At 46.3% G+C, this 25,594-nt stretch overlaps 3 protein-coding genes across 5 annotated transcripts in view; 1 reads left to right on the top strand and 2 right to left on the bottom strand.

The window, feature by feature from the left end:
* Positions 1 to 1,001: 1,001 nt before the first annotated feature.
* On the bottom strand, positions 1,002 to 12,510 carry exoc8 (exocyst complex component 8). 2 transcript variants are annotated; one of them, XM_033021822.1, is made up of 3 exons: positions 12,506 to 12,510; positions 11,622 to 11,626; positions 1,002 to 3,536 (listed from the first exon to the last, which is right to left on the bottom strand). In XM_033021822.1, the coding sequence occupies exon 3, from the start codon at positions 3,427 to 3,429 to the stop codon at positions 1,243 to 1,245; it is 2,187 nt and encodes a 728-aa protein (XP_032877713.1). In that variant the 5' UTR covers positions 3,430 to 3,536; positions 11,622 to 11,626; positions 12,506 to 12,510; the 3' UTR covers positions 1,002 to 1,242. The 2 variants fall into 2 exon arrangements, with proteins under 2 accessions (XP_032877713.1, XP_032877714.1); XM_033021823.1 differs by lacking the exon at positions 11,622 to 11,626 and having other exon boundaries at positions 1,002 to 3,530.
* sprtn (SprT-like N-terminal domain) lies at positions 4,130 to 13,038 on the top strand. Its single transcript, XM_033021824.1, has 5 exons — positions 4,130 to 4,405; positions 4,928 to 5,027; positions 5,470 to 5,598; positions 10,193 to 10,460; positions 11,871 to 13,038. Exons 1-5 carry the CDS (start codon positions 4,164 to 4,166, stop codon positions 12,608 to 12,610), a joined length of 1,479 nt encoding a protein of 492 aa, XP_032877715.1. The 5' UTR covers positions 4,130 to 4,163; the 3' UTR covers positions 12,611 to 13,038.
* Positions 13,039 to 20,411: 7,373 nt separating this feature from the next.
* The window catches only part of gnpat (glyceronephosphate O-acyltransferase), a 40,013-nt gene continuing 34,830 nt past the window's right edge, over positions 20,412 to 25,594 (bottom strand). The window contains exon 16 of one of the 2 annotated variants that reach the window (XM_033021821.1): positions 20,412 to 22,302. In XM_033021821.1, coding sequence (XP_032877712.1) covers positions 22,259 to 22,302 — 44 coding nt within the window. In that variant the 3' untranslated portion in view covers positions 20,412 to 22,258. Of the gene's footprint in view, positions 22,306 to 25,594 lie in introns of both variants that reach the window. The other variant, XM_033021819.1, reaches the window with a different exon arrangement.

The raw sequence follows: 25,594 nt of genomic DNA, 5'->3' as shown, positions 1-25,594 counted from the left end.
TAAAGTGAAAGCACAAGTAGAGTGATACAGGTGGTATAGGGCATGCTTGGCTTTATTGGCCAGGGCATTGAGTATAAAATCAGGAAGTCATGATGTAGCTTTACAGGACTTTGGTTAGGGTGCATTTGCAGTATTGCAAGTAGTATTAGTGTCCCCATTACAGGAAGGATGTGGAGGCTTTGGAAAGGGTGCAGAGAAGGTTTACCAGAATGATGCCTGGATTGGGGAGTATTAGCTACAGGGAGGTTGGACAGATTTAGATTATTTTCTTTGGAAAACAATATGTTGAGGGGAAACCTGACAGAACCATTTTACCAGGCTGGAAATACAAAATACTAGAGTGCATAGAGGGGCAAAGTTGAAAGGAGATGGACGAGTTTAATTTTTGTTTAGAGGATGGCGAGTGCCTGGAACACACTGCAGCAGGTGAAGGCAGAAGCAGAGACGATAGTGGCATTTAAGGGACTTTGGGTTAGACACATGGATATGGATTATGTGCAGATAAGAGTTGGTCTTTGCATCCTGTTCCACACAAACATTGTGGTCTGAAGGACCAGTTGCTGTGCTGTACTGTTTCATGTTCAAAAGGCTTCCCTTTTAGGGCAGGTTTACAGGTTCTACAGCTAGAAGGTCGACAGTCTGAACATCTATTAAGCTTCCTCATAATTAATAAACCCAGCATAATTCAAGGAGTGTAAATGGACAAAAATAAAGTCCAAGTCTAAAATGATATTGGATTAAGGAGGACTATAAAGATGAAACCAACATGAAATTATATTTCCATTTACACTGCTAGCATTATCAAACTAAAATTATGCAGTGAGCTACAAGCATTAAGGCTGGTGGGGCATGTTTAGTCAATGCAATGGTATTATCAAAATGTATTTCACAGTTAAAGGGGATTTTTGGGGGGGAGAATAAGGCCTTGCAGGATGCAAGCAAATATGGAGATGTACCATATTTGCTTTTTGCACAAATCCAAGGATATAAGCAAATCCAGGTATTGCCACAAAACTCTTTTACTAGTGAAGTATAAACAAAAACAAAAGTAGTATTTACAAGACAGATGTTGCTGAAAATGACAACCGGTAGTTGATATAATGTCTTCTGCATAAGGTGAGACAACGTTTATGACTGCCCCACACAACCAGGTGCTATACAAGGTTAGTGTTAAATAAGAAGTACACAGAGAGCTCACTAGGGGCTGTGGAGGGGTTGGCTGCAACAACGACTTCAAGATGTTCACACAAAGGAATTTGTGCTCTCTGGATTGACACGAATGATTCGGGAGCCGTTACGAAGATCCTGGAGCTGCTTGGCTGGCGTTCCAACTCCCTCCTCAAACCGTCTCTCCACCACTGGGAGGACAGTCTCATAAAGGAAGGAAACGTTGTCGTGAATGAAAACTTTCTTCTCTGGATCCTGCTCGCAACGCAGGCTGTAGTCAACATGTTGCACGGCCACCAAGATGATCTCCTGGAGGCTTTCCAGAAGAACCATGTGCAGTTCGGGGAAGTAGAGCTTCAGTCCTTCCTCCAAGAAGGCCATCAGCTGCTTGGTGAAGGCCACTATGGTATAGCTGAGGTTGACCCAGCAATCGTCGCCCGTGTACTGGTCGAAATTGGTGATGCCACTACTCTTCATTTCGTCCTTCAGTTTTGTCAAGGCCTCGGGTGTCATCAGGTTCATCTTCCTCCACATCTCCTCCGAGTTTCGGTGCTTGGTGGCCTCCATGATGATGTCCTTGTAGCAGTGGAGCGCGGCCTTGATGTCCTTGACCAGCAACGCCTGCAGGGTGAAGGTGAGGTCCAGGCCGATCTCGCTGAGCTTGTTGCAGTGCTCCTTGGCCACCTCCACGCACTCGGCCGTGGTGGACAGGCTCTCCTTACTGTCGAACACCTGCTTGCTGAAGGCGTCCACAAAGAGGCTGGTGGACGAGCGCGACCACACCACGAAGGCCGAGTAGCAGCCGCTGTCGCCGGCGAAGTCCATCTCGAACTCGCGGGCCGTGTCCAGCAGGCCGGTGAAGAAGATGTTGCAGAGCTTGTGGATGTAGAGCAGCGTGGCGCCCTCGATGCGCAGCTGGCGGATGGCGGTGTGCACGGCGGCCGCCCGGTTCTTCAGGAAGAGATCGCACGCCTTGGTGGACTGGCCGAGGCGGATGAGCTGCGAGACGGCGCGCCGGGTGGCCCGCGGGCCGCCACGCAGCGAGCGCCCGGGCGACAGCTCGTACACCAGCACGCCGGTGAGCCGGCGGATCCGCTGCTCCACCCGGCTCCTCAGCTGCCGCACCCCGGGCTGCCCATCGGCGCCGCTCAAGTAGGCCGACAGCTTGTCCAGCAGGTCCACTGCGCCCTCGAAGTCCCGCTGGGCGATGCATACGTCCAGGTCCTCGGGCAGCTCCTGGATCCAGTCCAGGCCGAGGTCCAGCGGCTGCAGGTCGGCCCGCGGCTCGTCGCCCGCCACTCCCCTCTCCTCCTCCTCGAACGGGTTGGTGCCGGACGGCAGGGCCCTCCTCCTCCGCTGCTCTTCCTCCTGCTGCAGCCGCTGTTGCTCCTGCTCGGCCGCCGCCAGCCGCAGGGCCTCGGCTTTCTCCAGCTCCCGGCGCTCGCCCAGCGCCTTGTTCTTCTTGGTCTGCTCCAGGATCTCCAGCCACTCCTTCTTCACCTTGGCGTTCTCCGCCTGGAAGACGCGGGTGTCGGGGAACATCAGCACCTTGAACATGTCCCGCATGGGGCCCGCGTCCTTCACGTTCACCACCGCGAAGCTGTCCAGCTGGTAGACGGCGTCGAAGCGGTACCGGAGCGCTGCGCCGCGTCGGCCCGGCAGCCAGGCGGCCACCAGGAAGCAGTCGTTCATCAGGAAGGCGTGGACCCGCTGCAGCTGCGCCGCACTCTCCGGGTCGCACTCCAACAGGTCGCCGTTGTAGACCAGGTAGCGGCCGGGCGCCTGCAGCAAATCCTGGCAACCCTCCACCTTCTCCAGCAGCGGCGTCAGTGTGCGCTGCTTGTGCTCCTCGGCCTCCCGCGGCAGCAGGAAGGCCTCGGACTTGGTGGAGGCGCGGTCGGCCGCGGAGGCGGAGGAAGGCCCGGCCTGCAGCTGCTGCTCCCTGTCAGCTGCCAGCAGCATCTGGGTGAGGCCGTCCATGATGCCCTTCTGCTCGGTGAGGATGTGACTCAGCTGGTACATCTCGCTCTCCAGGTAGGAGATCTCCCGCGCCGTCTCGATGAACTGCCGGTAGTTCTTGTACACGTTCTTCTTCAGGTTCTGCGCCGTCTCGTCGGCCAGGCTCTGGATCTTGTGCCGGTGCTCCTGCAGGTCACGGTCGCCGTCCGACTGCTGCGACAGCTGCTTCACGTAGAGCGCCGGCTCGAAGCGCACGGCCTCCAGCTGGCGCCGCAGCCTGGAGCCGCCGTCCGCCACCGCCATCCTCGCTGCCGACACGGGCGGGGGAAGTGGACGGGGCCCCGGTCTCTCAGCCGCCTGTTCCCGGGGGCCTGGTGTCAGCGAATAGGCCCCGACCGACCGGACTTCCGCTTCCGCTCCCGCTCCCCCTCCCCCTCCCACTGACGCCCGATCCCCCGCCCGCCCGCCAGCGGACCGCCCTCCCACCTCTCCGATTGGTCCTTGCTGGTTAGTCCCGCCCCTTAGCCCCAACACAATTGGACACTGGTATCCAACACCTGAGGCTATTGGCTGAAGCGGTTGTCCATCAGCACCAGCTTCCTTCTCGTTGGTCCCGCCTCCCCCCAGCTGTCTGCTGTTCGATTGGTCGGTGCTAGTTAGTCCCGCCCCTTCCCCATGTCCCAATCCCATTGGTGTCCAATCCCAGAGACTATTGGCTGAAGCGGTTGTCCATCACCACCAGCTTCCTTCTCCTTGGTCCCGCCTCTCCAGCTGTCCGCTGTCCGATTGGTCGCAGCTAGTTAGTCCCTCCCCTTCCCCATGACCCAATTGGTCAGTGGTATCCAACCCCAGAGACTATTGGCTAAGTGGGCTGTCCATCATCACCCGGCTGCCCCCTCATTGGTCGCTTCTTACCAGCTGTCTGATTGGTCCGTTCAAAGCGCTGGCGCTCATTGGTCCATTCTGTCTAATCGTTCACGTGACGTAATGTGAGCCCCCACCGCGCATGCCCGGCGGTGGAGGGTGGAAGGCGGGCGATGGACGACGATCTGTTGCTGGCGCTGCAGCTACAAGGGGCCTGGGAGGCCGAGGATCGGGCCGGGCCCGCCGGCCGCCAGAGGCCACCCGACCCCGAGGCCCCGCTCACGGTGGTGGATCAGTCGTGGGAGTTGCTGGATCCGAACCCGGACCTGCGCGCCCTCTTCCTGCAGTTCAATGACATGTTCTTCTTGGGGCAGCTGTCCGGGGTGGAGGTGCGCTGGAGCCCGCGGATGACCCTGTGAGTACGGCCTGGGGTCAGCCCGACCCGGGTGAGGGAGGGAGGGAGGGAGAGCGAGAGACCCCCCCTCCCCCTGGCACCGTCACCCACCCCACCCCAGTTCGTGCTGGGTTCCCACAAGTGCTGTCAGAACCCATCTTCATTCCGAGCAGTAAGTGAGGGATGTGTATTGCACAAGAAAGTGACTCAGAATTATAAGATCAGCCACAATTTAGAGTGATGGAGTACGTATAAAGATATCGAATGGCGTATTCCTACTTCTATAATGTTTCTCTGCACCCTCTCCCAACTTCTGATGGTGGAGTCAGGCAGTTACATGAGCCATGTAGTGTCCATCAGATTGGTGTATGGGGGCAGGTGCCAGTGGCCTTGTTTTAGTAGATTTCTTTTAAAAGGATCAATGGAAGATAATGGTTCTTCAGACATGTCTGATTTACCAATGTAATGTTTGCAGTTGCTACATTTGAAATGGTTTATACCACTCATTATCTGTCTTGCTGACTCACTGTTTTCTTTTTGCAGATGTGCCGGTGTATGTAGCTATGAGGGGAGCGGGGGACTATGTTCAATACGTATTAGTGAACCTCTGATGAAACTGCGACCCAGACGGGATTTGGTTGAGGTATGTGCTGTAAGGTCCTAGTACCCTTTTTTTGGTGTTTGATTCTTTAGGAACCCTGGTGTTATATTTGTTGTTATATAGCTGTCGGGTGTTATATTTGTCACTTTACAATACAATTAGGGTGGCACAGCTGGGAGAGCTGCTGGCTCACAATGCCGGAGAGCTAGGTTTGATCTTGACCTCAGGTGCTGTTTGTGTACCTTTGCACGTTCTCCCTGTAACTACGTGGATTTCCTCTGGGTGCTCCGGTTTCCTCCCACATCCCAAAGACATGTAGATTTGCAGATTAACTGGTCTATGTCAATTGCCCGTAGCATGTAGGGAGTGGATGAGAAAGTAGGATAAAATAGAACGTGTCAAAGGGTGATCGATGGTCGGCGTTGGACTGAGTGGGCCTGTTGTATCTCAATGTAATCATGACTTTATTTTGCTTTCTCAATAGACACTATTGCATGAAATGATCCACGCCTTGCTGTTTGTCACAAACAACGATAGAGATCACGAGTCTCATGGACCTGAATTCTGCAAACACATGAGAAGGATCAACAGGGTGTCTGGAACCAAGATCACTGTAAGTACTGAGGCAGGCGCCACCCACGAGGGTTGTATGCTCTCATTCATTGTTCCATGACTATGGGGATCATATGTGGAAGATCACCCATGATCATAATGAATGATGGAGCAGGCTTGAAGGGCTGAAAAGCTTATTTGTATGTTAAATACAATCCAGTGAAATACTGATGCCTTGCAGTGGATTGAGCTGTTGTGTGCCCTGCTCTAAATCAAAGGAATCTTTTGTCCCAGCTCTTGAACAAAAGACATGCTGCAATATATCTGAGATATGGTCGGCTCCTGTGGTTATACAGTGCCCTCCATAATGTTTGTGATAAAGACCCATCATTTATTCATTTGCCTCTGTACTCCACAATTTGAGATTTGTAATAGAAAACAAATCACATGTGGCAAAAGTGCACATTGTCAGATTTTATTAAAGGGTATTTTTATACATTTTGGTTTCACCATGTAGAAATTACAGCTGTGTTTATACATAGTTCAAGTTCAAGTGAGTTTATTGTCATGTGTCCCTGTATAGGACAATGAAATTCTTGCTTTGCTTAAGCACACAGAAAATTGTAGGCATTTACTACAAAACAGATAAATGTGTCCATATACCATGATATAAATATATATACACATGAATAAATAAACTGGTAAAGTGCAAATAACAGAAAGTGGTTATTATTAATAATCAGAGTTTTGTCCGAGCCAGGTTTAATAGCCTGATGGCTGTGGGGAAGTAGCTATTCCTGAACCTGGTTGTTGCAGTCTTCATGCTCCTGTACCTTCTACCTGAAGGTAGCAGGGAGATGAGTTGTGGCCAGGATGGTGTGGGTCTTTGATGATACTGCCAGCCTTTTTGAGGCAGCGACTGCGATAAATCCTCTCGATGGAAGGAAGGTCAGAGCCGATGATGGACTGGGCAGTGTTTACTACTTTCTGTAGTCTTTTCCTCTCCAGGGCGCTCAAATTGCCGAACCAAGCCATGATGCAACCGGTCAGTATGCTCTCGACTGTGCACCTGTAGAAGTTAGAGAGAGTCTTCCTTGACAATCCGACTCTCTGTAATCTTCTCAGGAAGTAGAGGTGCTGATGAACTTTTTTGATAATTGCTTTAGTGTTCTCGGACCAGGAAAGATCTTCAGAGATGTGCATGCCCAGGAATTTGAAGTTCTTGACCCTTTCAACCATCGACCCGTTGATATAAATGGGGCTGTGGATCCCCCTCCTACTTCTTCCAAAGTCCACAATCAGTTCCTTGGTTTTGCTGGTGTTGAGGGCCAGGTTATTGCGCTGGCATCACATGGACAGTTGCTCGATCTCTCTTCTATATTCTGACTCATCCCCATCAGTGATACGCCCCACAATAGTGGTGTCGTCAGCAAACTTGATGATGGAGTTCGCAGTGTGGTTCGCTACGCAGTCATGGGTATAGAATGAGTACAGCAGAGGGCTGAGCACACAGCCTTGAGGTGCTCCCGTGCTGATTGTTATCGAGGCTGACACATTTCCACCAATACGAACAGACTGTGGTCTGTGGATGAGGAAGTCGAGGATCCAGTTGCAGAGGGATGCGCAGAGACCCAGTTCTGCGAGTTTGGTAACCAGTTTGGAGGGGATGATTGTGTTAAATGCCGACCTGTAATCAATGAATAACAGCCTGACATGAGTTTTTGTTGTCCAAGTGGTCCAGTGCGGAGTGGAGGGCCAGCGAGATCGCATCCACCGTTGATCTGTTGTGGCGGTACGCGAACTGCAGTTAGTCCAGGTTTTTGCCGAGGTAGGAGTTGATTTGCTCCATGATCAACCTCTCAAAGCACTTCATCACCACCGGCGTTAGTGCCACTGGTCGATAGTCATTGAGGCACGTCACCTTACTCTTCTTGGGCACCGGTATAATTGATGCCCTTTTAAAGCAGGTGGGGACCTCAGACCTCAGAAGTGAGAGGTTGAAAATGTCCGTTAAAACTCCCGCCAGTTGGTCCGCACAGGTTTTTAGAACACGACCGGGTATACCATCAGGATCAGGTGCTTTTCGGGGGTTCACCCCTCTGAAGGATTTCCACCGCATTTCAGGGTTCCATAATGTTTGGGACACATGGCTTCACATGTGTTTGTAATTGCTCAGGTGTGTTTAATTGCCTTCTTCATGCAGGTATAAGAGAGCTCTCAGCACCTAGTCTTTCCTCCAGTCTTTCCATCACATTTGGAAACTTTTATTGCTGTTTATCAACATGAGGACCAACGTTGTGCCAATGAAAGTCAAAGAAGCCATTATGAGACTGAGAAACAAGAATAAAACTATTAGAGACATCAGCCAAACCTTAGGCTTACCAAAATCAACTGTTTGGAACATCATTAAGAATAAAGAGCACTGGTGAGCTTACTAATCGCAAAAGGACTGGCAGGCCAAGGAAGACCTCCACAGCTGACGACAGAAGAATTCTCTCTATAATAAAGAAAAAAAACCCAAACACCTGTCCGACAGATCAGAAACACTCTTCAGGAGTTAGGTGTGGATTTGTCAATGACCACTGTCCGCAGAAGACTTCATGAACAGAGGCAACACTGCAAGATGCAAACCACTGATTAGCTGCAAAAATAGGATGGCCGGGTTAGTTTTCCAAGAAGGACTTAAACGAGCAACCACAGTTCTGGAAAAAGGTCTTGTGGACAGATGAAACCAAGATTAACTTACATCAGAACTATGGCAAGAGCAAAATATGGATGAGAGAAGGAACTTCCCAAGATCCAAAGCATACCACCTCATCTGTGAAACACGGTGGTGGGGGTGTTATGGTCTGGGCATGTATGGCTGCTGAAGGTACTGGCTCACTTATCTTCATTGATGATACAACTGCTGATGGTAGTAGCATAATGAATTCTGAAGTGTATAGACACATCCTATCTGCTCACGTTCAAACAAATGCCTCAAAACTCATTGGCCGGCAGTTCATTCTACAGCAAGACAATGATTCCAAACATACTGTTAAAACAACAAAGGAGTTTTTCAAAGTTAAAAAATTGTAAATTCTTGTGTGGTCAAGTCAATCACCCGATCTGAACCCAATTGAGCATGCCTTTTATATGCTGAAGAGAAAACTGAAGAGAAAGGGTACTAGCCCCCAAAACAAGCATAAGCTAAAGATGGCTGCAATACAGGCCTGGCAGGGCATCACCAGAGAAGACTCCCATCAACTGGTGATGTCCATGAATTGCAGACCAAGCGGTCATTCCATGTAAAGGATATGCAACAAAATACTAAACATGACTACTTTCATTTACATGACATTGCTGCGTCCCAAACATTATGGTGCCCTAAAGTGGGGGGGACTATGTATAAACATTGTTGTAAATTCTATGTGGTGAAACCAAAATGTATAAAAATGGCCTTTATTAAAATCTGATAATGTGTACTTTAACCACATGTGATTTTTTTTCTATTACAAATCTCAAATTGTGGAGTACAGAGGCAAATGATGGGTCTTTGTCCCAAACATTATGGATGGCACTGTATACGGGCGGAGGGGGTTGTTTTGCAACCATATCACATAAATGTTGAATGATGCAGCCTTTCCAGTTTTAATGTCCAACAAATGTCTCCATAGACACAAAAAGCTGGAGTAGCTCAGTGGGACAGGCAGCATCTCTGGAGAGAAGGAATAGGTGACATTTCGGGTCGAGACCCTTCTTCAGGCGCACTTCTGAAGAAGACTCAAGTCTGAAGAAGGGTCTGGACCCGAAACGTCACCCATTCCTTCTCTCCAGAGATGCTGCCTGTCCCGCTGAGTTACTCCTGCCTTTTGTGTCTATCTTTGGTATAAACCAGCATCTGCAGTTCCTTCCTTCAAATTTCTCCTTAGTTCAAGTTAAAGTTCAAGTGAGTTTATTGTCACCTTAGCTTCATCCTTCCATATGTCACCGACGCTGTAATCCCTTGAGCCCATGGCTGTGCTTCAATTCTGGCCTGCTGAGGAACCTGAATTTTATTTACCATTGGCTACCATGTGCTGAAGTCTCTAGAGCAAAGAACAGTGTTGAAGTAACTAAATGGGTCAGGCAGCATCTCAGGAACACATGGATAGGCAACATTTTGTGTCAGAACTATTCTTCAGATGCTAAATGTCTTTGCCCATTTAATTATCCTTAACCTGGGTTATAGTCACTTTATTTTATAGCTTGCTGTCATTTTTTGTCTGTTAATGGCTCTGTGAAATGTTGTGAGCATTATATAGTAAATTCAAATTGCAAGAGAGGCAGGTTGTACATTAAAGTGTATAAAAATATTAATTTTCAAATAGACTTAAAGAATAACGAATGCCTTTCTTAAATTGTAGTAACTGATATGTCTGTAGGTAAGGTTTAGTTTGAAATAGTCTGTAGCCTTGTTTTGGGTGTGTGTGTGCATATCATCTGGTTAGTTTAAACCGTATTTAATGTAACTAATTGTGTGTGGAACTATCATCAAAAGCCATTTGAATGTATTGAAATGGCAGGAAAGAGTGAAATGCACAGTTTTAAAAATGCACCAGCAATGCTATCTCCAGTTCCTAACTAGTTTCTTTCTGAATTTGGAGTGGTTTGTTACTAGCCTGTTTTTCTTTCAGATTTATCACTCATTCCACGACGAGGTGGATGAATACCGGCAGCACTGGTGGCGGTGTGATGGACCCTGCCAAAACAGGCGGCCGTACTACGGGTACGTTAAACGGGCAATGAACAGGGCGCCGTCAGCTCAAGATCCCTGGTGGCATGAGCATCAGCAAACGTGCGGTGGGACGTACACCAAAGTCAAAGAGCCTGAAAATTACAAGACGAAGAAGGCAAAAGCGGAAGGGGCACCAGGAAAGCTCTCAAAAGCCACAAAGGATAAAGGTACTGGATCTCCTTGGGTGAATGGGTGGGTGTGATCAAAAATATATATATTTTTGGGGGGGAAATGGAAGTAATGAAATATTTTTCTTGACACCATTGTACCACTGGACATTTGTTTATTCTTGAGTTTGAATGAAGACATAACAGTGATAAAAAGCAGCTGTCTCAGATTCTAGTTGTCAGTTTATAATTCAGCACGTAACAGAAGCTGAGACTGATTAGATGTCAGCTTTTCCAAATACATGATTTAATTGTCCTTCAGACTTTATAATCATGCCCACTCACGCGTATTCCTGAGACATTTGTTTCACAACTTAATTTCCCAAGTGTCCCCATTAACTGTTTAGGATAGTTATAAGCATTGAATTTCATCTTTAACCTCATCATCTGGAAATTAACAGACACCATTAGTTTAGTTTAGAGATACAGCACAGAAACAGGCCCTTCAGCACACCGGGTCCGCGCCGACCAGTGATCCCCGCACATTAACACTATCCTACACCCACTAGGGACAATTTTACATTTACCAAGCCAATTAACCTACAAACCTGTACGTCTTTGGAGTGTGGGAGGAAACTGAAGATCTCGGAGAAAACCCACGGGGAGAACGTACAAACTTTTCTGCCCCAGTCTTGCTGTGAGTTAAGCTTTATGAATCAGGATTTGCACAGATCAGCCAGTAAAATCAAAGGGGTTTGCCTGACGGTGTCTAGACTGCTTTGTATGTAGTCCAAAAATGACAATACTATGAGATGTGCTTCACCATATCGTCGGACAGTTTCCCATCTAGAAGTTAGTTTGCTTTCTCAGTGACTAAGCCATTTTAGGTAGTGGTTAAGAACCAAATGCATTGATGTAGCATTGGCATTGTGTTTATGGGCCTGTTCCACTTAGGCAATTTTTTTAAGCGACTCGGACAATAGAATTCACCGAAGTCAGCACCGGCGACAACCTACGTTAATCTGGCAACAACATACGACAGCACCTACGACAGCCCAAATTGTCGCCACAGTCACTGAAAATTTTTCAACATGTTGAAAATTTTTCGGCAGTCGCTTGTAGTCGCCTATAAAGATCGCCTAAGTAGGACAGGTCCATAAGTCACACACCAGAAAGAATATGAACTTCCCTGTAATATAACTGTGGGAGTGGCTTCACCACACAGACTGCAGCATGTCATGGCATTAGGCATGAATAATTAATGCAAACATTGCCAGTGTCATTTGGATCTCAAGTGTGAATGAATCACTGGATTGTTCCCTGATGCGCACCGTGAAATGTAATGTATACAATTTGTAGATGTGAATTTTTAATACATCTTTAATACCTTTTTGGTTTTATTTACTGAACTATTTCTTTGTGTGTAATCAGCCAAAGATAGTAATCACTTCTGTCCTGTTCTTGTGTCAGATAAATCCGTGGGTGTCGATATTCGTACAATCCTGCCGTTCAGTGGAAAAGGTCACGTCCTGGGAGGCAGCAGCCCCAGCACAGCCCTGCAACGTGTGTCCTTGGGGAGGACTCCTGTGAGCTTGCCCACACCTTCTTCCCACCATGTCTCCTGGGGTTCAGAACCAGCTTTCAACTCCAATGGGCAAAAAGCTGCTCAAAGGACATCAAGTTCATCCTCGGATTCATGGACACCCTCTGTCCCTTCAGGGCGGCTGCTAAAACGTCCCAGAGACCACTCAGATTTCACGCCGACAAAAAGGTCTGTTTCCAACGGCAGGGCTTTTATCAGCATCGATGGGTCGCCCGTACGGACAAATAACACAAATCCCGTGAACTCTGTAAAGAAGAAAGTGCCAAACAATTCTCCAAAGGGGCCCGTTTCTGAATTGCACCAACCACCTCTCCAACGGGATAGGAAGACGGTGTGGCCTGATTCATCCTTTCCCAGAGGGACCATTTTGTATGCGTTTGGTAAATCAACAGCAGAGAGGCGAGAAGGTCAGTCCTCTGGCGCAAGCACTTCCTGTGCGGCTGACACTGAGAATTGGCACGGCCAGAAGAGTGCGTCCACCTCACCTCCGCAGATGGGTAACCCGACTGACCGCAGTGGTGTGAGTGGCACTGTTAACTGTCCCGCCTGTCAATCTACTGTCTTGGCTTCTGAAATTAACCAACACTTAGATTTGTGCCTTCACTGATGGAGAAGTTATTATGAAAATATAAATCGTGAGTTTTGTTTCAGAATTGTCAGGATCAGTAAGAATCTTCAGGAGAGAGTGGTTGTTAATTTGGGGTTAGTCATTCTCAGATTTTATGTAATTTAACTCGATCACTGCTATTTGTCTCTATAAGACTTTTATAAAGTAAAACGTATATTTGGAACCTTGATTAAAATATATCGTGTATAGTTTTATGTCTTTGTTTATGTTATTTGTTATGTGATGCTTAACTCTACAGCCAATTAAAACAAATAATGATTTTTCAGTACAATAATTGCAAACTTAATTTTGGATCTGAATAATTGTTTGAATAATTTATTTTTCTAATAAAGATTATAGTGAACTTTTTCCCTTTTGATTTATTGTATGCTGTGGTTTAGAGGATTAAATAACAGCAGATGAATGATTATTGCTCTTGTTAGTTGCACTCTTCAATTTTGCATCTCCTTATTCACCCTCAAATCCCTCTTGATTCGCCTTTGGCAGCTTTGCTTTCAGTTGCCAGGGCCCTGGGCTCAAGAATTTTCTCCTAGAGGTCCCTGCCGTTGACTTTTTCTTTCAGGTGTTCATTAAAGCCTACTTCTGATCCAGTTTTGGTCATCTGCCCCATTCTGTGTGAGTTGCCATTTACTCATGTTCCCATGATCTGCTGCGTTAAAGGTGGAAGTTGTTATTTATCTGATCATTCTGTCTCAGCCACGTTTGGGTTTCAATTCTTGGGAGTCAAGCAAAGCCAGAAATACTGCAATCCTTCTGATGAAAGTATTACCATTGTATTGTCTGGGCGGGATTTTCAGGATGTAGTGATATATTTCGGAGTCAGGGTGGTGCACAACTAGGAAGGAAACCGGCAAGTAACTGCTCGCAGCATATCTATTTCCAATCATTTTATCCATCTACGTACATCCTTGTATGTTGCTTGATCAGCTGTCTGAGGAAATATCTCATCAACATCATGATTGTACTTGATTCCTCCATCACCTGTATATTCCAGCTAGCTTACTGTATTTCTTTGTAATGTGCCCTGGGCAATGAGCACTGCTCTCATTAGGGCAGGTAACTTGCATCTTCTGAATGGTGCAAAGGAAGTGAGTCGCTTATTGAGGATGCCCAGCCTCTGACCTGCTCTCATAGCCTGAAGAGCTGTAGCAATCTGAAGAAGGTTCACAACCTGAAACGTTGCCTATCCATGTCATCCAGAGAAGCTGCCTGACTTAAAGAGATACTCCAGTACTTTGAGTTCTATACAAGATTTCAGCATCGTCAGGTCCCTGTGTCTGTTCTAATAACCGTGATTATGTAGCTGGTCTGCTTGAGATTGAACATCATTTTGGCATTTCACTGGCACTGGAACTTCACTGGTATTTTGAAGATGGAGAATTTGGTGAAGGTAATAATAATAATAATAATAATAATTTATTTATAGAGCACTTTAAAAACAATCATAGTTGCAACAAAGTGCTGTACATCACTAATCATTGACAAAAAAGTTAATACACACCAATAATAACAATTAAAAGATGGAGTAAGTAAAGATATTCAAAATAAAGAAATATTAAAAACACTAAAAACAGGAGCAAAGTCTCATGCATGGTCAAAAGCCAGGGAGTATAAATGTGTTTTAACACTAGCTTTGAAGATGGACAGTGAGGGGGCCTGTCTGACATGCAACAGCAGAGCGTTCCAGAGTGCCGGAGCAGCAACAGAGAAGGCTCTATCCCCTCTGAGCTTCCGCTTAGACCTCGGTACCTCCAGGAGCAGCTGATCAGCTGACCTGAGGGACCGGGCAGGAGCGTATGGGTGGAGCAGCTCAGAGAGGTAAGGCGGGGCGAGCGGCAATGATAGACCCTTTCTATTGTTGGAGACAGTCGCTGCCTGCACATTAGCCACAAATGTTACTTGCTACTAATCATAAGTGATAGGAGCAAAATTAGGCCAATCGGCCCATCAAGCCAACTCCATTTAATCATGGCTGATCTATCTCTCCCTCTTAACCCCATTCTCCTGCCTCTCCCCACAACCTCGGACACCCGTACTAATCAAGAATCTACGTCTCCCTTAAATATATCAACTGCCTTTGCCTCCACAGCCTCTGTGGCAAAGAATCTCACAGATTCACCACCCTGACTAAAGAAATTCCTCCTCATCATCTTCTTAAAAGAACTTTCTTTAATTCTGAGACTATGACCTCTAAGCCTAGACTTTCACCAGTGGAAGCATCCTATCCAAGCCTTTCTCTATTCAGTAAGTTTCAATGAGGTCCCCCCTCATTCTTCTAAACTCCCAAAGATTATAGGCCGAGTGCAATCAAACGCTCATCATATGTTAACCTTTCATAGCAAAAGGATTTGAGTATAGGAGCAGGGAGGTTTTACTGCAGTTGTACAAGGTCTTGGTGAGACCACACCTGGAGTATTGCGTACAGTTTTGGTCTCCTAATCTGAGGAAAGACATTCTTGCCATAGAGGGAGTACAGAGAAGGTTCACCAGACTGATTCCTGGGATGTCAGGACTTTCATATGAAGAAAGACTGGATAGACTCGGCTTGTACTCGCTAGAATTTAGAAGATTGAGGGGGATCTTATAGAAACTTACAAAATTCTTAAGGGGTTGGACAGGCTTGATGCAGGAAGATTGTTCCCGATGTTGGGGAAGTCCAGAACAAGGGGTCACAGTTTAAGGATAAGGGGGAAATCTTTTAGGACCGAGATGAGAAAAACATTTTTCACGGTGAATCTCTGGAATTCTCTGCCACAGAAGGTAGTTGAGGCCAGTTCATTGGCTATATTTAAGAGTGAGTTAGATGTGGCCCTTATGGCTAAAGGGATCAGGGGATATGGAGCGAAGGCAGGTACAGGATACTGAGTTGGATGATCAGCCATGATCATATTGAATGGCGGTGCAGGCTCGAAGGGCCGAATGGCCTACTCCTGCACCTATTTTCTATGTTTCTATGTACTCATTACTGGGATAATTCTTGTAAACCTCCTCTAGACCTTCTCCAGAGCCAGCACATCCTTCCTCAGATATGGTGCCCAAAATTGCTCGCAATATTCCAGATGCAGCCTGACCAGCGCCTTATAGACCCTCAGAATTACATCCCTGTTTTTGTATACAAGCCCTCTCTAAATAAATGCTAGCATTGCATTTGCTTTCGAACTTGATGTCTTTTGAATTGCATTTCGACTTGCAGATTCACTTTTTGGGAATCTTGCACTACCAAGTCCCTTTGTACCTCCGATTTATGGATTCTCTCCCCATTTAGAAAATAATCAGACCATGCCCGACTGGTCAAGATCTTGCTCCATTGCAGGCATGGCCCGTCTCATTTTCTGAATTTAGTTTTAGAGATACAGCATGGAACCAGGCCCTTCTGCCCACATAGTTTGTGCTGACCAGTGATCATCTGTATGCTAGTTCCATCCTACACACACCAATTTACAGAAGCCAATTAACCTACAAACCTGCATGTCTTTGGATTGTGGGTGGAAACTAGAGCACCCGGAGAAAACCCACGCGGTCATGGAGAGAACATACAAACTCTGCACGCAGCACCAGTAGTCAGGATCAAACCCAGATCTCTGGTGCTGTAAGACAGCAACTCTACCACTGTGCCACTGTGCTGCCCACATTACAAATATTGAATATTATGCCCTGTTCAGCAAAAATTCCTACTTCTGTTTATGATGAAATAGCGTTCATTGATGTAGCAGCTGAAGATGTTTGAACCAATGATTGTCCACGAGCGATACTTACAGGTCTGATGCTGGGATGTTGGACCTCCAAGTGTAGCCATTGTTTTGTGAGTTGTGATTAAACCTCTCGAGTGTCTTCTCGGTTCCCATTGCCCATTTGTACGTGTGCCCAGCCACGTACAAATACTGCCTTGATGTCAAGAACAGTCACTCTCTCCAAACCCCTCTGTTAAATGTTGGGGGGTAAATTGGTGAACGGGATACTCAGGAGTAATTAACAGCATTGCCAGCAACAAGATCCCTTTGACAGAGTAGTCTGGGCAATAATCAACCAGATTGCAACAGCTTGATTGTAATAATAGACTGAGGGATATACTGGGCCTCGAGTTGTTAAATTACTGCAGATGGCACTAAAGTGGGTGGTATTGTAGATGGCAAAGACGGTTGTCAAAAATTGCAGCAGGATTGGTTGGACAGGTAAGCTGAGGAATAGTTGGAGTTTAATAAATAAGTGCAAGGTGTTGCATTTTGGGAAGTCAAACCAGGGCAGGACCTACACAGTGAATGGCAGGGCTCTGGAGAGTGTGAGAGAGCAGATGGATCATGGAATACAGATACATAGTTCCTTGAAAGTGGTGTCACAAGTAGATAAGGTGGGCAAGAAGGCTTTCAGCACATTGGCCATTATCATTCAGAGAATTGAGTATAGGTTAGGCTACAGTTGTACAGGGCAGTTATTGTGTTCAGTTATGGCCATCCTGATATAGGAAATATTTTATTAAACTTTATTCCTTGGAGAGTAGGGGGATGAGGGGTGATCTTGTAGAGGTGTACAAAATTATGAGAGAAATAGATACATAGAAAATAGGTGTAGGAGTAGGCCATTCGGCCCTTCGAGCCTGCACCGCCATTCAATATGATCATGGCTGATCATCCAATTCAGTATCCCGTACCTGCCTTCTCTCCATACCCCCTGATCCCTTTAGCCACAAGGGCCACATCTAACTCCCTCTTAAATATAGCCAATGAACTGGCCTCAACTACCTTCTGCGGGAGAGAATTCCAGAGATTCCCCACTCTCTGTGTGAAAAAAGTTTTCCTCATCTCGGTCCTAAAAGATTTCCCCCTTATCCTTATACTGTGACCCCTTGTTCTGGACTTCCCCAACATCGGGAACAATCTTCCTGCATCTAGCCTGTCCAACCCCTTAAGAATTTTGTAAGTTTCTATAAGATCCCCCTTCAATCTTCCAAATTCTAGCGAGTACAAACCGAGTCTATCCAGTCTTTCTTCATATGAAAGTCCTGACATCCCAGGAATCAGTCTGGTGAACCTTCTCTGCACTCCCTCTATGGCAATAATATCCTTCCTCAGATTTGGAGACCAAAACTGTACGCAATACTCCAGGTGTGGTCTCACCAAGACCCTGTACAACTGCAGTAGAACCTCCCTGCTCCTATACTCAAATCCTTTTGCTATGAAAGCTAACATACCATTCGCTTTCTTCACTGCCTGCTGCACCTGCATGCCTACTTTCAATGACTGGTGTACCATGACACCCAGGTCTCGTTGTATCTCCCTTTTTCCTAATCGGCCACCATTTAGATAATAGTCTGCTTTCCTGTTTTTGCCACCAAAGTGGATAACCTCACATTTATCCACATTATACTGCATCTGCCAAACATTTGCCCACTCACCCAGCCTATCCAAGTCACCTTGCAGTCTCCTGTAAGTTGTATTGTAAATAGTTGTATTGTATTGTAAATAGCTGGGGTCCCGGCACTGAGCCTTGCGGTACCCCACTAGTCACTGCCTGCCATTGTGAAAAGGACCCGTTTACTCCTACTCTTTGCTTCCTGTTTGCTAGCCAGTTCTCTATCCACATCAATACTGAACCCCCAATACCATGTGCTTTAAGTTTGTATACTAATCTCTTATGTGGGACCTTGTCGAAAGCCTTCTGAAAGTCCAGATACAACACATCCACTGGTTCTCCCCTATCCACTCTACTAGTTACATCCTCGAAAAATTCTATAAGATTCGTCAGACATGATTTACCTTTCGTAAATCCATGCTGACTTTGCCCAATGATTTCACCACTTTCCAAATGTGCTGCTATTCCATCTTTAATAACTGACTCTAGCAGTTTCCCCACTACCGATGTTAGACTAACTGGTCTGTAATTCCCCGTTTTCTCTCTCCCTCCCTTCTTAAAAAGTGGGGTTACGTTAGCTACCCTCCAATCCTCAGGAACTACTCCAGAATCTAAAGAGTTTTGAAAAATTATCACTAATGCATCCACTATTTCTGGAGCTACTTCCTTAAGTACTCTGGGATGCAGCCTATCTGGCCCTGGGGATTTATCGGCCTTTAATCCATTCAATTTACCCAACACCACTTCCCGACTAACCTGGATTTCACTCAGTTCCTCCATCTCCTTTGACCGTCCCCTGCTATTTCCGGCAGATTATTTATGTCTTCCTTAGTGAAGACGGAACCAAAGTAGTTATTCAATTGGTCTGCCATGTCCTTGTTCCCCATGATCAATTCACCTGTTTCTGACTGCAAGGGACCTACATTTGTTTTAACTAATCTCTTTCTCTTCACATATCTATAAAAACTTTTGCAGTCAGTTTTTATGTTCCCTGCCAGTTTTCTTTCATAATCTATTTTCCCTTTCCTAATTAAGCCCTTTGTCCTCCTAGATAGGCTACTTGCACACTCTTTCCCAAAGTAGGGGAATCAAGATCCACAGCACATGGGTTTAATGTGAGGGGGAAAGATTTAATAGGAACCTAAGAGGCAACTTTTTTTTTAATACAAAGGGTGGTAGGTATATGGAATGAGCTGTCAGAGAAGATAGTTGAGGCAGGAACTGACACATTTTAAAAGATATTTGAACCGGTACAAGGATAGGTTTAGAAGGATATAGCCCAAACACAGACAGGTGGGACTATTGTAGATGGACATGCTGGTCAGCGTAGGCCTGTTTCCACGCAGTATGACTATGACTCTATGCACCTTTGGCAGAGATTAGAATGATCTGATTCTGTGATCTCAAGATTCATTTGGGGATTACCTGTGGTAAATAAAACTATTGACTGGTCAATCTCTGAACTTTCTACAATTTCATTCAAGTGAACGAGAAAATTATTTAACCCCAATCAATACAGGCAAGCAAAAACTTCAAAATTAACCTGAAATAACAATTGTTGCCTGATTGTGGACTTCGGAAGGGATAGGATGGGGTCCCATAGTTCAGTTTATATCAACGGGTCAATGGTGGAAAGGGTCAAGAACTTCAAAGTCCTGGGCAAGCATATTTCCGAAGATCTCTCCTGGTCCCAGAACACTGATGCAATCATAAAGAAAGCACATCACGCCTCTACTTCCTGCGAAGATTACGGAGAGTCGGTATGTCAAGGAGGACTCTCTCGAACTTCTACAGGTGCACAGTAGAGGGCATGCTGACCGGTTGCATCGTGGCTTGGTACGGCAACCTGGGCATCCAGGAGCAGAAAAGGCTGCAAAAATTGTAACCACTGCTCTGTCCATCATTAGATCTGACCTCCCTACCATTGAGGGGATCACTTGCAGTCGCTGCCTCAAAAAGGCTGCCAGCATCATCAAGGACCCACACCATCCTGGCCACACACTCATCTCTCCGCTGCCTTCAGGTAGAAGGTACAGGAGCCTGAAATCTGCAACATCCAGATTCAGGAACAGTTTCTTCCCCCCAGCCATCAGACTATTAAACACAACTTCAAACAAACTATGAACTATAACAGCCTATTACACTTTATCTGTTTACTGATGTGTATATATATATATATATATATATGTATATATATATATATATAAATATATATTATGCATTATGGTATATGGACACACTGATCTGATCTGTATTTATGACTACAATATTCTGTTGTGCTGCAGCAATGCAAGAATTTCATTGTCCTATCTGGGACACATGACAATAAGTTCTCTTGACTTGATTTAAGGTCTCACATTTGAGGTGTAACCCACACAGCAACAAAAAAGAAAAAACTAAGAATACAATATCAATAAATTCAAGCTTGTAATTGGATTAGCACTGTTAATTTATTAAGGGAAATTGCAAATATTCAACCATATTTTAAATGTTCTTTTAACAAAATGGTTTGAACAGGGGTTTAATGGTTCAGTACCATTACCATCTGAACGCGGACTGCTAAACTAATGTATCTGAATAACCATCACCCTTATGGAGCTATGTGGCACTTCATCCTCATCTTATGTCTACAATGGTACATGAGCCTTTTTCAGGAGTAAACCAAATGTCACAGTAAACACAATGGCCACTTCAGGAGTGATTTAAAAATCAATAACCAGAATCCCCACTTCAGGAGTGACCCACGTGTCGCAGTAACCACATTTAACACTTTAGGAGTGACTCAAGTGTCAGGGTAGCCACAATGCCCACTTCAGGAGTGATCTAAATATCAGTAACCAGAATCTCCACTTCAGGAGTGACCCAAAATATCACAGCTACCACATTTCCTACTTCAGGAGTGATCCAACAGCCAGATCGAGCACATTTCTGGAGTGACCCTTGCCCCTGTTTCTGGAGTATTCCAACTGCCAGAGTGATCAGTGTGGGCATCTTTCAAGGGTGATCCAATTGAGAGTCTGACCTTAAACTCTCCACTTCTGTGATAACTACACATTCCTGTTTCTCGAGGAAGCTAATTGTCAGATTGACCACATTATCATCCATTTTGAAGTGTGCCCATGGTTTCATTTCTGGAGTGGTTGCTTGGATCCAAATAGTGCAATTGAACATGCCTTTATCTTCCCCCTCATCACCACCCGCAGCATGTCTTGGGTGTTTTCAGCATGTCTTGGGTGTTTTCATTCCCCCTAAATAGTTTTTCCTTTTATATACAGTCTCCGCAATGTTAGGAAGCCACCTACAGAATTAGACACGTGCAAAGCTAATTTTTTTACAGATATTCCGTTAAAGCTGTGAAGCACACAGCAATAAACAAATGTTAATTGTTTTGGCCATTTCATTAATTTCCACATAGAAGGCGAAAGGATGTAAACTCCAGCCATTTTCTTGCTGCCTCTCCTATCATTACAATCCCCAGACAGCCGTGCCCTGGATTAGTTGAAGTGCCTTTATCCTAAATGCTTATGCATTCACACAAGTTTCTGGTTTTGCTGTCCTAATTGCAGTATAAAAGTAAAAAAAAGAATTAATTCAATTATCCAATGTTAAGGTCCTTTGAAGAATAGTTAACTGCCATGAAACTCCACTGTCAGCTGCTGAGCACACCAACACCCATGTCATTTAAGGCTCTACATGAACGAAGGAAATGAACTGAAAACTCATTTTATGACTTTGAGGCAAATGCAAACAGGATCCTTCCACTGAAACAGGTCTTATTCCGCATTGGCAATTTTCTGGATGTGGTGACAACAGAAAGACCCTCATTCAAGACTGAGGATAAAACAGATTTCAAAGATAGCTCCAACGAATCCCCAGATAAAACAGGTGTTTAAGACAGACAAAAATCAAACTGTAAACTTCACCACCGACCCTGTTGCACTTTTAGCTGAATGTTGTTGTGACTGCGACATACTATTGTGGTTATATTAATGTTTACCTGAACAAAATCTGCACTTACATAACTTATCAAAAAAAACAAAAGACACCACAGGGAGGTTACAGCAACTTGAAGCATAAAATGAGTAGTATAGGGATTTCTTGCTCCTGATCAGTGCAGGTCTGGCTTTTGCAACCTTGGAAGCTCAAGTAAGCGATCAGCTCACTGTATCCGTTTCCAGCAACATTTCTTTTCCAGCTGGGTTTGGTTCCCACTTTCATCGATTAAAAAACACGACAAATTCCACCGATCTGTGAGCCATCATGAGTAATATGTTGTGCTCAGAGTCTGGCCACAGCAGCATTTTTCACTGGTATCCTGGGCGCTGTTAAACAAAAACAACGGTTAATTGTAAAACACAATCTTTGGATTACACTCCAAAGATTACTATTTTGTCCGTCATAACTGTGCCAACATAACTTACTACAGGTGCACAACCTTTTATCCGAAAGCCTTGGGACCAGACACTTCTCGGATTTCGGGATTTTTCGGTTTTCCGAACGGAAGGTTTTTAGCGTAGATTTTAACATGTGGCTCAGTGGTAGAGTGCTCGGCTCGTGGCCGCAAGGTCTCGAGTTTGCGCCTCGATCCCGGCAGTTACCCGGTCAGGGCCGGCCTTTAGCCGATAGGACCGATTTCTCCCAATTGGGCCCCGCGCTAGAGTAATCAAATCAATTGGAGCAAAGATCTTATAGCGCGCAAGATGGTCCATTCCTGCGAAATACAATGAACTGACGCGTAGTCCGCACCGCAGCGTAACCTCCGTCATTTCAGTAACCCCGACCCGACTTCAGTTATGCCTCTCGCAGCGTTGCGGGGGAACAGTTTATGTGTTGTTAAATGTTTTAAATGTTTTTTTATCACTTCCTTTTTAAACGGCACATGCCTTGTACTTTTTAAACGGCACATACTGCAGATGCTGATTAAACCGAAGACAGACACAAAAGGCTGGAGTAAATCAGCGGATCAGGCTGCATCTCTGATGAGGAATACGTGATAATAGGAGGAAATAGGTGATATTTCGGGTTGACTTTTTCAATAGCTGCCATGAGGGGAGAAGCACCGGCACCAAGAGCGAGCGAAAGCGTGGAGAGACGGACGAAAGCAACGTTCATAGAGCGGCGTTGGTAGACATTTCGGGTCGAGACCCTTCTTCAGACTGATAGTCAAGGGAAAGGGAAACGGGAGTTATCGGCATATCTTCCATTCACTTGGCCTTAGTACCGTCCATAGCTCTTGCTCCTCTTTCCCCTGAGTCAGTCAGAAGAGGGGTCTCGACCCGAAATGTCACCTACAAAGATCTTTGGTCACCTATTCCGACCTATGATCGTTGCTTTTGTCCGTTCTGTCCGCGCGTTCGCTCGCTCTTAGTGCCGGCGTTTCTCCCCTCAGACTCCGCCAAACAAACACACACACACACACACACACACAGCATGTCCGGCAGATCGCTGCGGGCCGAGAGAGAGTAGAGAGGTAGAGGGGGAAGAAAGGGGTAGATGGGGAGGGGGGTGTGAGGGGGAATAGAGAAGGGGGAGGTGCCCTCACGCTCCCGGGGCAGCTCTCCCGTCCCTCTAGTCGCCGTGCTTCACGCACACAGCCCCGGCTCCCGCCCTCCCCCCTCTCTCCAGGAACACGCGGTGAACAATACACGGAGGGCCGGGCCGGGGGTTGCAGCAACGTTTACAAACCTCGGACTCAGCTCTCGCCCGGACCCAGGCATCCGTTCCCGCCGCTGGACCTCTCCCTCCCTCCCTTCCCTTCTTCTCTCCCTTCTCTCCATCTCCCCTCAGACTCCGCCAAACAAACACACACACACAGCATGTCCGGCAGATCCTTCCTCTCTTTTCCCTTCTCTCCCCTCCCTTTGCCGAAATCCTTCCTCAGACTGATAGGGGGGACTGATAGGGCAGTCTGAGGAAGGGTTTCGGCCCGAAGCGTTACCTATTTCCTTCACTCCATAGATGCTGCTGCACCCGCGGAGTTTCTCCAGCATTTTTGTGAATCCCTAGACCTAGTTCAGTGAGCGTCCACCGAGGGTCACCCGGAGAGGTGACCGCGGAACCTCTCCGGGCGACCCTCGATGGACGCTCACTGTACTAGGTCTAGGGATTCCTACTCTCCCGGGCAATATACCCTCCCTTTTTTCCAGGACTGAAAATGTCCGATTTTCGGAGCTTTTCGGTTTCCGGAATTTCGGATAAAAGGTTGTGCACCTGTATTTAAAAATACGAAAATACTCAAAATATTTGTGCATTAGCTGTGATAAGGAGGAGATTAATTTCCTTGGGGAACAAAACAATTCACCATCATGTGATGGTGACAGGCCAAGTTCATTTCACCTCCTGGTCTCACCAATGCTGTTAGCATAGGTTCTACCAATAGCATGGTTATGCCAAGTGGCTACATTTTGAATTTCAACACAATATATGTTTGTCAAGTTGCAATTTCCAATTTGCTTCATATTGTGTTATCTATATTATTATATTACCTAAACTCTCATCTTGTTTGTTTGTATGCATGTGTGAGCGTGAGAGCCCAAAATCCCGCCAAAACGGTATACGATAGCGCTACAATTTTTGTCCCACCTTACTTACCATTGTCCTGGGATGTAAATGAAACAAGTTTCGTTCAGATTGATGGCATATTTTACAAGTTATTGACATTTTAAACTTTACAAAAATCACTTTTCAAACCACTTTTCCACTTGCCCTGCCCGTTAGCCGCTTTCGATGTCACAATGGGATCCAGTTCCACGTCACAATGGGATCCAGATTCTCATTTACATTTTTTTTTAAATCGCGATTTTCAAAAAAACTCAGTTTTAATCAAATTCTTCCGTTTTCATTAACAGTTAACAGTAACGCGATTTTCATTGAGAATTAATTTTTTTGTAAATTGTGATTTTCTTGTGAGGAGAGGGTGGGATAGGGGGAAGGTTTCATTTAAAAAAATCATGATTTTCATTGTGGGGGGGGATAGGGGGGAGGTGAGTGGGTGAACAGGGGGATAGAATGAGAGGAGGTTGATGGGGAGGGGAAAGTGGGAGAGGTGAGGAGAGAGAGTGGGGAGGAGAGGGGGGGGGGATAGAGGGAGAGGAAGAGGGGAGTGGGGGAGATAGGGAGGTGGGGGATAGAGGGAGAGGAGGGCAGTGGTGGAGGTGAGGAAGGAGAGTGGGAGTGGGATAGGGGAGGTGAGGAGTGGGGGAGCAGGGAGATAGAGAGAGAGAGAGGAGGGGGGTAGGGAGGGGAGATGGATTATGGAGGCAGGGAGGGAGTGACTGAGGGTAGGAGAAAGGAGAGGGAGGGAGTGGGGGAGGGTGAAGAAGAGGGAGAGGGAGTGCTAGGGATGAGGGGGAATGGAGGAAGATAGGGGTAGGAAGAGGGATGGCGAGGCGCAGTTGGGAGCGGGTTGCCGTGACTCGCGTCACAACGGGAACCCCTCAGCCGCGCCTGCGCAGTTGGGGGCTATGGGTGAGTGGTGGAATATTGCCTTGGGGGACGGGCATAACGGGTCCGCACCTGGTCTAGTACATCAGAAAATCGTAATACAATGCTACAAGACATAACTTATTCAAACCCTTAATCTGTTCTTGCTTAAAATGTAAAAACTGTCTCCAT

Source organism: Amblyraja radiata, chromosome 5, assembly GCF_010909765.2.
Source record: "Amblyraja radiata isolate CabotCenter1 chromosome 5, sAmbRad1.1.pri, whole genome shotgun sequence".
Classification (NCBI taxonomy): domain Eukaryota; kingdom Metazoa; phylum Chordata; class Chondrichthyes; order Rajiformes; family Rajidae; genus Amblyraja; species Amblyraja radiata.
This window is presented reverse-complemented; position numbering and strand designations above follow the sequence as displayed.

Coding starts and splice junctions, on each gene's coding strand:
- exoc8 (XM_033021822.1), bottom strand. CDS start 3,429: ATGGCGGTGGCGGACGGCGGCTCCAGGCTGCGGCGCCAGCTGGAGGCC.
- sprtn (XM_033021824.1), top strand. CDS start 4,164: ATGGACGACGATCTGTTGCTGGCGCTGCAGCTACAAGGGGCCTGGGAG. Junction 5,599..10,192: donor TGTCTGGAACCAAGATCACT/GTAAGTACTGAG, acceptor TTTTTCTTTCAG/ATTTATCACTCATTCCACGA. Junction 10,461..11,870: donor AAAAGCCACAAAGGATAAAG/GTACTGGATCTC, acceptor TTCTTGTGTCAG/ATAAATCCGTGGGTGTCGAT.